The sequence below is a fragment of the Salmo salar genome, chromosome 05 (genome assembly GCF_965601325.2).
Source record: "Salmo salar chromosome 05, fSalSal1, whole genome shotgun sequence".
NCBI lineage: Eukaryota > Metazoa > Chordata > Actinopteri > Salmoniformes > Salmonidae > Salmo > Salmo salar.
The window spans coordinates 5,498,269-5,514,980 of NC_138295.1; the positions used below are offsets into that span (position 1 = coordinate 5,498,269).

Consider the following 16,712-nt stretch of genomic DNA (forward strand, 5'->3'; position numbering starts at 1 on the left):
GTGCATCATTTTAGCTGGTTTTATGGTTTTGGTGACCCTGTCTTTGAATTGACAAAACATTACACACAACTCTTGTAAATGTACTGTCCTAACATACTCTAAATTTATGCTTTCGCCGTAAAACCTTTTTGAAATCGTAAAACGTGGTTAGATTAAGGAGATGTTTATCTTTCAAAGGGTGTAAAATAGTTGTATGTTTGAAAAATTTGAATTTTGACATTTATTTGGATTCAAATTTGCCGCTCTTGAAATGCCCCTGCTGTTGATGGAGTGCACCACGGGTGGGACGCCTGCGTCCCACCTAGCCCATAGAGGTTAAAATCAATTTTTATGCGATTTTTCTCGTAAAATAGCGATAATATTCCGACCGGGAGACGTTTTCGTTCAAAGACTGAAAGAAGAAAATTGTGTATTCACGTGCACGCGCGGCCCGTGTCATTGTTCTCAGATCGACCAATATCCAAAACCCCAACTGTTTTTCAGCCAGGGACTGCAGAGTCATCATTCCCCGTTCTGCCGCCTTCTGGGAGCCTTAGAAAATGTCACGTTACAGCAGAGATCCTCTGTTTTCGATAAAGAGGCTATAGAAGGCCAAGAAATGGTCAGAGAGGGCACTTCCTGTATAGAATCTTCTCAGGTTTTGGCCTGCCATATGAGTTCTGTTATACTCACAGACACCATTCAAACAGTTTTAGAAACTTTAGGGTGTTTTCTATCCAAATCAAACAATTATATGCATATTCTAGTTTCTGGGCAGGAGTAATAACCAGATTAAATCGGGTACGTTTTTTATCCGGATGTGAAAATACTGCCCCCTATCCAAGAGAGGTTAACCTCTATCCTCCTCAACACCAGTCTAACTGGTCTCTTCTCCTATAGGGAGTTTGTCCTCTTCGTTAACCTCTATCCTCCTCAACACCAGTCTAACTGGTCTCTTCGTTAACCTCTATCCTCCCTCAACACCAGTCTAACTGGTCTCTTCTCCTCTAGGGAGTTTGTCCTCTTCGTTAACCTCTATCCTCCCTCAACACCAGTCTAACTGGTCTCTTCGTTAACCTCTATCCTCCTCAACACCAGTCTAACTGGTCTCTTCATTAACCTCTATCCTCCTCAACACCAGTCTAACTGGTTTCTTCTCCTATAGGGAGTTTGTCCTCTTCGTTAACCTCTATCCTCCCTCAACACCAGTCTAACTGGTCTCTTCGTTAACCTCTATCCTCCTCAACACCAGTCTAACTGGTCTCTTCATTAACCTCTATCCTCCTCAACACCAGTCTAACTGGTTTCTTCTCCTATAGGGAGTTTGTCCTCTTCGTTAACCTCTATCCTCCCTCAACACCAGTCTAACTGGTCTCTTCGTTAACCTCTATCCTCCCTCAACACCAGTCTAACTGGTCTCTTCGTTAACCTCTATCCTCCCTCAACACCAGTCTAACTGGTCTCTTCGTTAACCTCTATCCTCCTCAACACCAGTCTAACTGGTTTCTTCTCCTCTAGGGAGTTTGTCCTCTTCGTTAACCTCTATCCTCCCTCAACACCAGTCTAACTGGTCTCTTCGTTAACCTCTATCCTCCCTCAACACCAGTCTAACTGGTCTCTTCGTTAACCTCTATCCTCCCTCAACACCAGTCTAACTGGTCTCTTCTCCTCTCGGGCACAAAGTGAAGATGCTTGGTGCTGTTATACAAGCATGTGTTGTTGGCGATGCAGGAAGGGAAGGCTGGACTTGTTGAAGTGAAGATGTGGGATTATATATTCACATGCTGCCACTTGCTGTCAGTCTCTTACAGACTTTACTCTTTGGAGTCAGAAGACAAGCCTTCTTCTTTCTTACGTTTTCTGCCCAGTGGACAGACGGCACCATTTAATGACGTTTGGGTGGTCCAGGGAGTGTGGGGAGATGTGGGGGTGGAGTGGGCATGGGTAATGTCCCATATAGTAGTACCCTGTTACCTTTTTACTGCACTACTGTTGACCAGTACCCATAGTGCAGCCATGGGTAGTGTTCAATGTAGATGTAGTAAGTCGTCGTCCCCCCCACACACACACACACACACACACACACACACACACACGGAGACGAATGAGTGTGTTATATCTATGCGTGGGTAACAGAACAGTGTGCTCTCCAGTCTTCACAGCCAGGCTTACATCAAAAGACAGTGGCTCCCGCAGCACATCAGCCTTAATCAGTGTTGTGTACACACACACACACAGAGAGAGACTCACACACACTCAGGCTCTCTCTCTGGGAGATCTGATGATGGGGAGTGTATCCATTAACTCTGACAGGCAGTGGCTGGTACACAGCAAACCAGGATATAGAGCCTTTTCTATTCTTCCCCCCCCTGAACCAGGCCTGACCTTCCCCCCCCCCCTGAGCCAGGCCTGACCCCCCCCCCCCCCCCTCCTCTGAACCAGGCCTGACCCCCCCCCCCCCCCCCCCTCCTCTGAACCAGGCCTGACACCCCCCACCAGGCTAGATGTACAGTGCTTCTCTCTCACACCAGGCTGCAGCACATTAAAATGCTGCTGTGTCAGTAACTATAATATGGTGAATTGGCATTTCCTGTGTCTGTCCTGAAAGGTCACGGAAGACTGGCTGTGGTTGGACACACACACACACACCTTCCTACCCAGCTTTATTAGACCTTTCTCCATCCATCCTTTTCATTCGACTGCTTTTTCTTTTTTCATCTCTCTCTCTCTCTCTCGGTCTCTCCAGTGTCCAGACTCAGCCTGTATGTCCTAGTCTAACCCCGTCTCTCTCTCTCGGTCTCTCCAGTGTCCAGACTCAGCCTGTATGTCCTAGTCTAACCCCGTCTCTATCTCTCGGTCTCTCCAGTGTCCAGACTCAGCCTATATGTCCTAGTCTAACCCCGTCTCTCTCTCTCTCGGTCTCTCCAGTGTCCAGACTCAGCCTGTATGTCCTAGTCTAACCCCGTCTCTCTCTCTCGGTCTCTCCAGTGTCCAGACTCAGCCTGAATGTCCTAGTCTAACCCCGTCTCTCTCTCTCCGTCTCTCCAGTGTCCAGACTCAGCCTGTATGTCCTAGTCTAACCCCGTCTCTCTCTCTCCGTCTCTCCAGTGTCCAGACTCAGCCTGTATGTCCTAGTCTAACCCCGTCTCTCTCTCTGTCTCTCCAGTGTCCAGACTCAGCCTGTATGTCCTAGTCTAACCCCGTCTCTCTCTCTCGGTCTCTCCAGTGTCCAGACTCAGCCTGTATGTCCTAGTCTAACCCCGTCTCTCTCTCTCGGTCTCTCCAGTGTCCAGACTCAGCCTGTATGTCCTAGTCTAACCCCGTCTCTCTCTCTCGGTCTCTCCAGTGTCCAGACTCAGCCTGTATGTCCTAGTCTAACCCCGTCTCTCTCTCTCGGTCTCTCCAGTGTCCAGACTCAGCCTGTATGTCCTAGTCTAACCCCGTCTCTCTCTCTCGGTCTCTCCAGTGTCCAGACTCAGCCTGTATGTCCTAGTCTAACCCCGTCTCTCTCTCTCGGTCTCTCCAGTGTCCAGACTCAGCCTGTATGTCCTAGTCTAACCCCGTCTCTCTCTCTCGGTCTCTCCAGTGTCCAGCCTCAGCCTGTATGTCCTAGTCTAACCCCGTCTCTCTCTCTCGGTCTCTCCAGTGTCCAGACTCAGCCTGTATGTCCTAGTCTAACCCCGTCTCTCTCTCTCCGTCTCTCCAGTGTCCAGACTCAGCCTGTATGTCCTAGTCTAACCCCGTCTCTCTCTCTCCGTCTCTCCAGTGTCCAGACTCAGCCTGTATGTCCTAGTCTAACCCCGTCTCTCTCTCTCCGTCTCTCCAGTGTCCAGACTCAGCCTGTATGTCCTAGTCTAACCCCGTCTCTCTCTCTCGGTCTCTCCAGTGTCCAGACTCAGCCTGTATGTCCTAGTCTAACCCCGTCTCTCTCTCTCGGTCTCTCCAGTGTCCAGACTCAGCCTGTATGTCCTAGTCTAACCCCGTCTCTCTCTCTCCGTCTCTCCAGTGTCCAGACTCAGCCTGTATGTCCTAGTCTAACCCCGTCTCTCTCTCTCCGTCTCTCCAGTGTCCAGACTCAGCCTGTATGTCCTAGTCTAACCCCGTCTCTCTCTCTCCGTCTCTCCAGTGTCCAGACTCAGCCTGTATGTCCTAGTCTAACCCCGTCTCTCTCTCTCCGTCTCTCCAGTGTCCAGACTCAGCCTGTATGTCCTAGTCTAACCCCGTCTCTCTCTCTCCGTCTCTCCAGTGTCCAGACTCAGCCTGTATGTCCTAGTCTAACCCCGTCTCTCTCTCTCCGTCTCTCCAGTGTCCAGACTCAGCCTGTATGTCCTAGTCTAACCCCGTCTCTCTCTCTCCGTCTCTCCAGTGTCCAGACTCAGCCTGTAAGCAGGACCTGTTGGCCTACCTGCAGCGTATTGCTCTGTACTGCCACCAGCTCAACATCTGTAGTAAGGTCAAAGCAGAGGTCCAGAACCTGGGAGGAGAGCTTGTGGTCTCTGGGGTAAGAACTGATGTACTTTGTTAATATCACTTTCCATGTCTAGAGCTGGGTAAGTCTTTAAACGCTTTGCACACCTGGATTGTAAAATATTTGCACATTTTTTCAAATTCTTTTAAGGTCTTTTTAGTTGGTGGTTGATCATTGTTGACAGTCATTTTCAAGTCTTGTCATAGATTTTCAAGCCACGTTATGTCAAAACTGTAACTAGGCCACTGAGGAACATCCGATGTTGTCTTGGTAAGCAACTCCTGTGTATTAGGCCTTGTGTTTTAGGTTATTGTCCTGCTGAAAGGTGAATTCATCTTCCACTGTCTGGTGGAAAGCAGAATGAACCAGCTTTTCCTCCAGGATTTTGCAGCTGGTTAGCTCTATTTTTTGGGGGGGGGAAATGTTAAAATAAACTCCCTAGTGCTTGCCGATGACAAGCATACCCATAACATGATGCAGCCACCACCATGCTTGAACATATGAAGAGTGGTACTCAGGGATGTGTTGTGTTTGCCCAAAACCTAACGCTTTCTATTTACAGTTTTACTTTATTGCCTTTTTGTAATATTTGTATTCTGTACAGGCTTCCTTTTCACTCTGTCATTTAGGTTAGTATTGTGGAGTAACTACAATGTTGTTGATCCATCCTCAGTTTTCTCCCGTCACAACCATTAAAGTTCTGTAACTGTTTTAAAGTCACCATTGGCCTCATGGTGAAATCCCTGAGCGGTTTCCTTCCTCTCCTGCAACTGAGTTAGGAAGGAGGCCTGTATCTTTGTAGTGACTGGGTGTATTAATACACCATCCAAAGTGTAATTATTAACTTCACCGTGCTCAAAGGGATATATTCAATGGCTGCTACTTTATTTTTGCCCTTCTTTGTGAGGCATTGAAAAACCTCCCTGGTCTTTGAGATTGAATCTGTGTTTGAAAATGCATTGCTCGACAGGCACCTTAAAGATAATTGTATTTGTGGGGTACAGAGATAAAAATCATGTTAAGCACTATTATTGCACACAGAGCGAGTCCATGAAGCTTATTGTAAACTTGTTAAGCACATTTCTGAACTTATTTAGGCTTGGCATAACAAAGGAGTTGAATACTGATTGACTCAATACATTTCAGATTTTGACGTTTAATTATTTTGTAAACAGTTGTTAAAACATTATTCTTGGTCATTATATGGGGTATTGTGTGTAGGCCAGTGACACAATCTCAATGTCATCCATTTTAAATTCAGACTGTTAACACAACAACATGTGGAAAAAGTCAAGGGGTATGAATACTTTCTGAAGGCAATGTATATGCTGTGTAGTCTAGCTTTACACTGTTACTAACACTGTATATGCTGTTTAGTCTAGCTTTACACTGTTAGTAACACTGTATATGCTGTTTAGTCTAGCTTTACACTGTTACTAACACTGTATATGCTGTTTAGTCTAGCTTTACACTGTTACTAACACTGTATATGCTGTTTAGTCTAGCTTTACACTGTTACTAACACTGTATATGCTGTTTAGTCTAGCTTTACACTGTTACTAACACTGTATATGCTGTTTAGTCTAGCTTTACACTGTTACTAACACTGTATATGCTGTGGCCTGCTGTGTAGTCTAGCTTTACACTGTATATGCTGTGTAGTCTAGCTTTACACTGTTACTAACACTATACATGCTGTGTCCTGCTTCTAGAGCCGCTGACCCCAGTACACACATTCCAGGGTTCAAATCCCACCCAGGGCTCTTCTGACTCACACCTGGCCTTTTCTTCTCTTCTCTCCACTGTTCCATCTGTTTTAGAGAACTATGTTTGAGAATTATGCTGAATGACGTTAAGAACTGGCTACCACTTGATCTGCCTTGTTAGCCTGGGAAACGGGTAACACAGTGATCTGCCTTGTTAGCCTGGGAAACGGGTAACACACGTGATCTGCCTTGTTAGCCTGGGGAACGGGTAACACACGTGATCTGCCTTGTTAGCCTGGGAAACGGGTAACACATTGATCTGCCTTGTTAGCCTGGGAAACGGGTAACACAGTGATCTGCCTTGTTAGCCTGGGAAACGGGTAACACAATGATCTGCCTTGTTAGCCTGGGAAACGGGTAACACAGTGATCTGCCTTGTTAGCCTGGGAAATGGGTAACACACGTGATCTGCCTTGTTAGCCTGGGAAACGGGTAACACACGTGATCTGCCTTGTTAGCCTGGGAAACGGGTAACACACGTGATCTGCCTTGTTAGCCTGGGAAACGGGTAACACACGTGATCTGCCTTGTTAGCCTGGGGAACGGGTAACACACGTGATCTGCCTTGTTAGCCTGGGGAACGGGTAACACACGTGATCTGCCTTGTTAGCCTGGGAAACGGGTAACACACGTGATCTGCCTTGTTAGCCTGGGAAACGGGTAACACACGTGATCTGCCTTGTTAGCCTGGGAAACGGGTAACACACGTGATCTGCCTTGTTAGCCTGGGGAACGGGTAACACACGTGATCTGCCTTGTTAGCCTGGGAAACGGGTAACACACGTGATCTGCCTTGTTAGCCTGGGGAACGGGTAACACACGTGATCTGCCTTGTTAGCCTGGGGAACGGGTAACACACGTGATCTGCCTTGTTAGCCTGGGAAACGGGTAACACATTGATCTGCCTTGTTAGCCTGGGAAACGGGTAACACATTGATCTGCCTTGTTAGCCTGGGAAACGGGTAACAGTGATCTGCCTTGTTAGCCTGGGAAACGGGTAACACAGTGATCTGCCTTGTTAGCCTGGGGAACGGGTAACACACGTGATCTGCCTTGTTAGCCTGGGGAACGGGTAACACACGTGATCTGCCTTGTTAGCCTGGGGAACGGGTAACACACGTGATCTGCCTTGTTAGCCTGGGGAACGGGTAACACACGTGATCTGCCTTGTTAGCCTGGGGAACGGGTAACACACGTGATCTGCCTTGTTAGCCTGGGGAACGGGTAACACACGTGATCTGCCTTGTTAGCCTGGGGAACGGGTAACACACGTGATCTGCCTTGTTAGCCTGGGGAACGGGTAACACACGTGATCTGCCTTGTTAGCCTGGGGAACGGGTAACACACGTGATCTGCCTTGTTAGCCTGGGGAACGGCTAACACACGTGATCTGCCTTGTTAGCCTGGGGAACGGCTAACACACGTGATCTGCCTTGTTAGCCTGGGAAACGGGTAACACATTGATCTACAGCCCACTTCTTACATTGCTGTCATTAATTCTGCCAAATTGCTAACTACCTGCTACCAAATGATAAATAAGTAAACTGTAAATGAAGTGTAAACTGCTATGTTAATTAGAAAACTAGAATAAACATGAAATAACAGGGTGTAATTATCAACATATCAGATGAAATACCATGTTAATGTGCTCCAATAGTCAAACCGTCTCATTTCCATCCACATTCTGCTACCTCACACCACCGGTGGAAAACGTTCTCAATCCTCATACTGTAGTAAAAGTAAAAATACCTTTTAATAGAAAATGACTCAAGTGAAAGTCACCCGGTAAAATACTACTTCAGTATAAGTCTAAATGTATTTGGTTTTAAATATACTTAAGTATCAAAAGTAAATGGATTTGTTAAAATATACTTAAGTTTCAAAAGTAAAACTATAAACGATTTCAAATTCCTTATATTAAGAAAACCAGACTGCACAATTCCATTTTTGAAAATGATTGGCTGTAAGGCCAGGGGCACACTCCAAAACTCAGACATAATTTACAAACGAAGCATTTGTGTTTATTGAGTCCGCCAGATCAGAGGCAGTTGGGACGACCAGGGATGTTCTCTTGATAAGTGTGTGAATTGGACCATTTTCCTGTGAAAATGTAATGAGTACTTTTGGCTGTCAGAATGTATGGAGTAAAAGTCTGCAAAATATAAATAGTAAAGTACAGATACCCCCCAAAAACGATTTAATTAGTACTTTAAAGTATTTTTACTCAAGTACTTTACACCAGTGCCTCAAAGTAACCTAGGGTTTCATCCACATTCTTTGACCTCAAAGGAACCTTGCAGTGCGTTCCAAATGGCACCCTATTTCGTATATAGTGCACTTCTTTTGACCAGAGTCCATACTACTCTGATCAAAAGGTAGAGTTCTACATAGGGAATAAGGTGCCATTTGGGTCAGCACTCTAAAGGAGACAGAAGACTGACCTTTTGAAGCTAAACTTTTAACTAAGCTAATATTTTCGCCGAGATTTCCTTTCCGTGAGATGAGAGGAAAAAAAAGTTTTAGTCAAGCCAGACTGAGAAGGCATTTTACCCTTAGTGAGTCATATTATAAAATAAACGTTTCATCCTCCTTTCTGCTCATTTCACTTTAGAATTGCTCCATTGAATTCATCCACCGGTTCCTTTTCTCAATTTCAAAGCAAATCTGTAATTTAATATTTTTTAGCCTCATTGAATAACTGGATTTAAACTTAATAACCCAATAAATTGCTTCCCATTTAACTAATGATTCATTCCCTTGCCTTGTATAATTTACAGCCGGTGTTTGATACAGACAACAGAATAAAGACGTAAAATGAGATAAATAATAACAGCTTTATAAAAGTATTTGTTTGCATCCCAAAATGACGCCCTATTTCCAAGTGCACTACGTTTGACCAAGACACACAGGGCTCTGGTTAAAAGTAGTGTGCACTATATGGACGAAGCCTTAATATAAAAAGGCTTCCCTTCGCTCTTTCCTTTCCTGTTTCCTTTCCTGTTTCCTTTCCTGTTTCCTTTCCTGTTTCCTTTCCTGTTCTCTCTTAATAATAGACTAGTGTCCCAAAATGCCTTTCCTTTATCCCAGTTGCTTAGTCACTGGCTTAAATGGATACTTGGGGATTTTGACAGTGGTATCTATTAGCAAGCTAGCAGTTACCAAAGACTTCTGGTCGTTGCGCTAATGGTAGCTAGCAATTGCGCTAATGCTAGTTTGAAACATCCTTCAAACTGCGCGCAGAGACATAAAAATGGGATCCATGAGTTCATCAGACTCTGGGGGAAGTAGATAAAGGGCTTCATTGCCAAAATCCTGAAGTATCCCTTTATTAAGATAACATCCTGCCAGAAGATATCAACTTTTTAGTAAGAGCCTTAAAACCGCTCTCCAATCCGCCATCCCAGCATCTCGTTTAAACTTGATGATTTTCTGCTTTCTTCAAGTGGAGGAAAATGAGTTTCCTCTTCCTGACCCATAGACCTGAAACACAGTGGTAGTGTGTGTCCCAGTTGGCACCCTATTCCTTATAGTGCGCTACTTTTGACCAGTGACCACATAGTGAGTGTAGGGAATAGGCTACCATTTCAGATACTCCCAGTTTATTCCTACAATAGCAGTTTCTACCAAGGCCTGTGTTCCAAATGGCACTATAAACTTTAAAATGCATTACTTTTGACCAGGTCAAAGCTATGATCCCTGATTTGATGTCACTTTGTTAAATCCATTTCTATCAGTGTAGATGAAGGGGAGGAGACCGGTTGAAGAAGGATTTTTAAGCCTTGAGACAACTGAGACATGGATTGCAAGACAAAAGATTGAAGTACCTTTGAACAGGGGGTATGGTAGTAGGTGCCAGGCGCACCGGTTTGTGTCAAGAACCACAACACTGCTGGGTTTTTCACACTCCACAGTTTCCCCGTCTGTGTCAAGAATGGCCCACCACCAAAAGGACATCCAGCCAACTTGACAGAACTGTGGGAAGCATTGGTGTCAACATGGGCCAGCATCCATGTGGAACGCTTTCAACACCTTGTAGAGTCCATTCCCAGACAAATTGAGGCTGTTCCGAGGGCAGCCCTGGTCCGGCTCCAGACTCATTTGGGTGAGGTTGTTAATTCACCATCTCAAATCAGAACAACGCCTCTGTCTTTCAGTGGAACAGCAACGCCTGGGACCTCATGCAGGAGCTCTCACATTTTAAACAGTGAAGCTCAATTGTCTTTACTTGATTCCCTGTAATCTCTTCCTTCCCTGCTTCTCTAAACCTATTGGAGAGAGCCAGAGGGGAGAAACATAAAGAGACGCTTAGGGATTTGACAATAAGGCCCTTTATCTTCCCAGAGTCAGATGAATCTGTGGATAACGTTTTTGTCTCTGCATTTAGTTTAAAGGAAGTTGCTAACTACCGTTAGCGCAATGACTGGAAGTCTATGGGTATCTGATAGCATGCTTCTTGTCATTGCGCTAACGCTAGTTAGCATTGGCTCACAAAACTACCTCCAACTTCCTTCATACTGGACACAGAGACATAAACATGGTATTCACGAGTTTATCAACTTCCCCAGTCAAATGAAGTATCCCTTTAAGATCTTCTCCTCCAATGCATTTGCAGAATTTGGAAGCTATACAATTAACATTAAATTAAGGTTCACCCCTGAATGACAGGAAGTTCTTCATTATACATTTGTACCTGACTGTCACTGTGCCTCTGCTCTTTCCGCCCCTGTTGCCCCAAGGTTTCAGAGGAACATGTAATCAAAACGCAAACTAAACTAAAAACCATGAACGTTAAATTTTCTTTCCATTCATTCATTTCCTTGACTTTTCTTTGGCTTTATTTATTTAACTTTTATTTTGATTCTGATATTGACAAAATATAACCGGTGCCCAAACACTGCAATGCTTTCACTACTCATACGACTGAATCCCGAAAGGCTTCAAACCATTTCCTGTATGTGACTCACCACCTGTATTCAGTCTTATTAGGGCTGTCACCGACCCATAAAAGTATTGGCCGACCGAGAGTCGTCCTGTTCTTTCGACCAATCGATTGGTCAATGTTTAAACGTGTTAAATAATAGTAAAAACCAACTCCAAATACACTGAGCTCGTCTGATGCTTTAAGCACAGTTTGATTAAATAATTAAGACACACAAAGGACTCAGAGAGCCCGATGATTACACTGTAAAAATGACAGTCCATTTGTGACTGGTCCACGTTGTTTCTCTCCCTCTCCTCCCTACTGCAGAGAAAAGGCAGCACAGGAAGTGTTTATTGCACTGTCCGTGCTGAAGCTGCCACATCATTTCAGCCATTTTGTTTTCTTACTTGTTTCTGACTAAAAAGTTCTAGTTGAAATCCCTAATTTGTGTAGGGGGAAGAGAAAAAAACATTCCCTCAATCCTTGCTCTCTCTACGTGAAACATGTAGGCAATCGCATGCAAGGCGACCAATAGGGACCTGACACATCATAATCACATCAACACATTTGGTTATAACAAACTCAGAATGCAGTAACACGTGACAGCAAAACAAATGGGGAGGACTTTGAAAAGAAACTCGAATCGGTGAAATGTTTTCTGGTTGCTCAGGAGGGAAAGGGGAAAGTCAGATCTGCGGAAGATGTTTTGACTTAGTTGTAGAAACTACTGTAGATCAATAAAAAGGAGGGTATACTGTAGGAGCAAGCGCTGCACGAGTATTATGTGTGCCAAACAGGTGCTGGGATATTACAATATTATCATTTTATGACCATTTGGAACTAAACACTACTAAATACGTGTATCAGGGTCTGTTCTATCGGGGGGGGGGGGGGGGGGGGGTAAAAACAGTTGCATGCATTCGTGAATTGCGGTTTATTTTATTATTTAGGCCAATTATTCAAAGCATCGTTATTTAATTTAAAAAATAAAATGCTTGATTTGCATTTCAAAGCATGAATATCTCGTAAATGCTGTGTGATGGCATGAACTAATAAATAATTGATTGTTACAGTGGCCTATATAAGTATTGAAATCTAGTCCTAAGTAAGTTACAGTATGAAAACTTAACAGGAGGGGCTCTTCGGCCTAAAGCGTTATACAAGGATACTATATACCAAGCCTAATAACAACACTACTTATTACAATGACCATCACAGCAATAATTGTAATAACAAGGAAAAGGAGGGTATAGGAGTGAGAGCTGTGTGCATATTGTGTGTGACAAACAGGTGCTGTTAGATTACAATATCATTCTTCTGCCTGTTTGGAACAAACAGAAATAAATTGTAAAGCCTTTAATTTATTTATTAAACTAGGCAAGTCAGTTAAGAACAAATTCTTATTTTACAATGACAGCCTACCGGGGAACAGTGGGTTAACTGCCTTGTTCAGGGGCAGAACAACAGATTTTTACCTTGTCAACCTCAGGGGATTTGATCTAGCAACTTTTCGATTACTGGCCCAACGCTCTGACCACTAGGCTACCTGCCGCCCCAATTACAGCATAGCAGAGATTAAAAACAGACCAATCTGTGAAATTCTTTTGTCCGTCATGTTGCCGTTGCATGAAGCTTGGTGCTCACAGAATCGGTAGGCTATTAAACAGGCAACCCGAAGCAAGATGGGTCTTTTTTTCTGTAGATAATAATGGATGATTTATAAAGCCAGGCGCATTTAACAGTTAGACTATTGATTATAGACCTAATTAACTTGGTTTCCTCTGTCCTCAATTAGGCTATGGCAAGGGCTGTTTCCTCGTCTCTGCTGCTGCTGCCTCCGCCGCATTGTTCTCAATCCCAAAATGATGGTTCATTTAGTAATTATGCACATAGCAACGTAGGGAAAGGCACCAATTCAACAGTGCACTGAAGATTGTTTCAGAACCACGGACAGGGACCGTATCAACGTGGGAGAAAGTGCTTTGAGTATATACACATGCATACATACATGCATATATACACATACATACATGTGTATGTATGCATGTATGTGTATATATGTGTATGTGTGTATGTATGTATGTGTATGTATGTGTATATGTGTATGTGTGTGTATATGTATGTATGTGTGTGTATGTATATGTGTGTGTATGTATATGTATATGTGTGTATATGTATATGTGTGTGTATATGTATATATGTATATACTTTCAGTATCATGTCTTTAAAGTGATGGACTGTGCCAGCCCCGTAGCCTCCAATGGTTTAGTCCACTGAGACAGGCGTGAATCAGACAGGTGCCATGACAGTTTTTTCGAATGATTGCTCAACTAAAGAAATCTTGGTCAACCAAACAACTAAATTTAACATTTTTACATTTTAGTCATTTAGCAGACGCTCTTATCCAGAGCAACTTACAGTAGTGAATTCATACATTTCATACATTTTTTTTCGTACTGGTCCCCCGTGGGAATCGAACCCACAACCCTGGCGTTGCAAACACCATCCTCTACCAACTGAGCCACAGGTCTTATGTAGCAAAACATTTACATTGGATAAAAGTGGAGATTTAGAGCTAGAAAATTGTATATCATACACTGCAGTTGAGGAACAATGAGAAACTACTTTTGCTTTGAAAGTCGATAAACTTGTAACCCCACATTTGAGAAAATTGCCCTTGGAATGTTTTGGTACCTACTGGAGAGCTCTTCTTTGTCTCCACCCATTCAGCGTCGTTCACACCCTCTTAAGCCCCACCCATCTCTGTAAGGAGTCACACGTGAGGCCATGTGCTAAACAGAGTAAGGTAGTGTAGTAAACAACCAAAGGTTTCAAAACTAAAAATGGTGAAAATAGTAGCAAAAAGTAGTTTATCTAGTCCTTGTCCTGTATCCTAATCTGACTTTGGTGCAGGTCATGTTGTTCTTCACATTACAAAGTTTATTTATTTATTTGTCACATACACAGGGTACAGACGGTGTAAACAGTACAGTGAAATGGTTACTTGCATAGTAGCAATATCAAAAATAGAAAGTGTCCATATGAAAATATTGTATAAATATTTTATAATTATTAGGTGATTCTTACCCAGACACAGTTGTCTAAATTGATGGGTCATGTGAAAGAAATGCAAAAACCACCTCCCAGCCACATCTAGCTAAGTGGATGGATCACTGTTCTCTAGACATGTTCATGAAATACAATAGATGGCTGTAATCACCTCCCAGCCACATCTAGCTAAGTGGATGGATCACTGTTCTCTAGACATGTTCATGAAATACAATAGATGGCTGTAATCACCTCCCAGACACATCTAGCTAAGTGGATGGATCACTGTTCTCTAGACATGTTCATTAAATACAATAGATGGCTGTAATCACCTCCCAGCCACATCTAGCTAAGTGGATGGATCACTGTTCTCTAGACATGTTCATGAAATACAATAGATGGCTGTAATCACCTCCCAGCCACATCTAGCTAAGTGGATGGGTCATGTAATTTTCTGGCTAAGTGGAGTCTTTTGTTTAGACATGTTCAGCGAGGGGTAAAAAAGTATTTGATCCCCTGCTGATTTTGTACATTTTCCCACTGACAAAGAAATGATCAGTCTATAATTTTAATGGTAGGTTTATTTGAACAGTGAGAGACAGAATAACAACAAAAAAATCCAGAAAACGCATGTCAAAAATGTTATAAATTGATTTGCGTTTTAATGAGGGAAATAAGTATTTGACCTCCTCTCAATCAGAAAGATTTCTGGCTCCCAGGTGTCTTTTATACAGGTAACGAGCTGAGATTAGGAGCACACTCTTAAAGGGAGTGCTTCTAATCTGTTTGTTACCTGTATAAAAGACAGCTGTCCACAGAAGAAATCAATCAACCAGATTCCAAACTCTCCACCATGGCCAAGACCAAAGAGCTCTCCAAGGATGTCAGGGACAAGATTGTAGACCTACACAAGGCTGGAATGGGCTACAAGACCATCGCCAAGCAGCTTGGTGAGAAGGTGACAACAGTTGGTGCGATTATTAGCAAATGGAAGAAACACAAAAGAACTGTCAATCTCCCTCGGCCTGGGGCTCCATGCAAGATCTCACCTCGTGGAGTTGCAATGATCATGAGAACGGTGAGGAATCAGCCCAGAACTACACGGGAGGATCTTGTCAATGATCTCAAGGCAGCTGGGACCATAGTCACCAAGAAAACAATTGGTAAAACACTACGCCGTGAAGGACTGAAATCCTGCAGCGCCCGCAAGGTCCCCCTGCTCAGGAAAGCACAAATACATGCCCGTCTGAAGTTTGCCAATGAACATCTGAATGATTCAGAGGACAACTGGGTGAAGGTGTTGTGGTCAGATGAGACCAAAATGGAGCTCTTTGGCATCAACTCAACTCGCCGTGTGTGGAGGTGGAATGCTGCCTATGACCCCAAGAACACCATCCCCACCGTCAAACATGGAGGTGGAAACATTATGCTTTGGGGGTGTTTTTCTGCTAAGGGGACAGGACAACTTCACCGCATCAAAGGGATGATGGACGGGGCCATGTACCGTCAAATCTTGGGTGAGAACCTCCTTCCCTCAGCCAGGGCATTGAAAATGGGTCGTGGATGGGTATTCCAGCATGACATTGACCCAAAAGACACGGCCAAGGCAACAAAGGAGTGGCTCAAGAAGAAGCACATTAAGGTCCTGGAGTGGCCTAGTCAGTCTCCAGACCTTAATCCCATAGAAAATCTGTGGAGGGAGCTGAAGGTTCGAGTTGCCAAACGTCAGCCTCAAAACCTTAATGACTTGGAGAAGATCTGCAAAGAGGAGTGGGACAAAATCCCTCCTGAGATGTGTGCAAACCTGGTGGTCAACTACAAGAAATGTCTGACCTCTGATTGCCAACAAGGGTTTTGCCACCAAGTACTAAGTCATGTTTTGCAGAGGGGTCAAATACTTATTTCCCTCATTAAAATGCAAATCATTTTATAACATTTTTGACGTGCGTTTTTCTGGATATTTCTGTCTCATTGTTCAAATAAACCTACCATTAAAATTATAGACTGATCATTTCTTTGTCAGTGGGCAAATGTACAAAATCAGCAGGGGATCAAATACTTTTTTCCCTCACTGTAGCTAGCTAGCTAAACAATGAACCATAATTCCAAATGGCTTTCTGATATACAAATAATATTTCTACACAGATCATACTCGTAACGTTAGCTAGCGAGCCAGCAGGCTAACGTTCCCTAGCTACGTAACAGTAAGCCTTAGCTTGTAATGAAAATGACTTTCTGACCAAATTAGAAACGTATAATGTCGTAAAATGTAGCTAGACTCTTACCCGTATACATGGCTGAACACTTCACGGCAGTCTGGTACCATTTTTGACTCCATTTTGTTTGTAGCTTAAAGCTTGTTTGGTCCACTTTGTGTCAAGTCACTCGGGTTCACACTGACCGTAGTAGTTGTCTGTAGCGCCTGCTAAAATTCAGGGCAGCAATGTTGTTGAGAGCAGTTATTCAGTAAAACCCTGTTCACTACATTGTCATTCTGCTGGATGTACAACGGTCACACAGCTGCAGCCTT

The 16,712-nt window shown here is 43.8% G+C and overlaps 1 protein-coding gene across 1 annotated transcript in view; it reads left to right on the forward strand.

Annotated features, from left to right (window-relative positions):
* The window catches only part of LOC106604127 (catenin (cadherin-associated protein), alpha 1), a 246,912-nt gene that overhangs the window by 216,515 nt on the left and 13,685 nt on the right, over nt 1-16,712 (forward strand). The window contains exon 17 of the mRNA XM_082974984.1: nt 4,346-4,480. Coding sequence (XP_082831110.1) covers nt 4,346-4,480 — 135 coding nt within the window. The remainder of the gene's footprint in view (nt 1-4,345; nt 4,481-16,712) is intronic.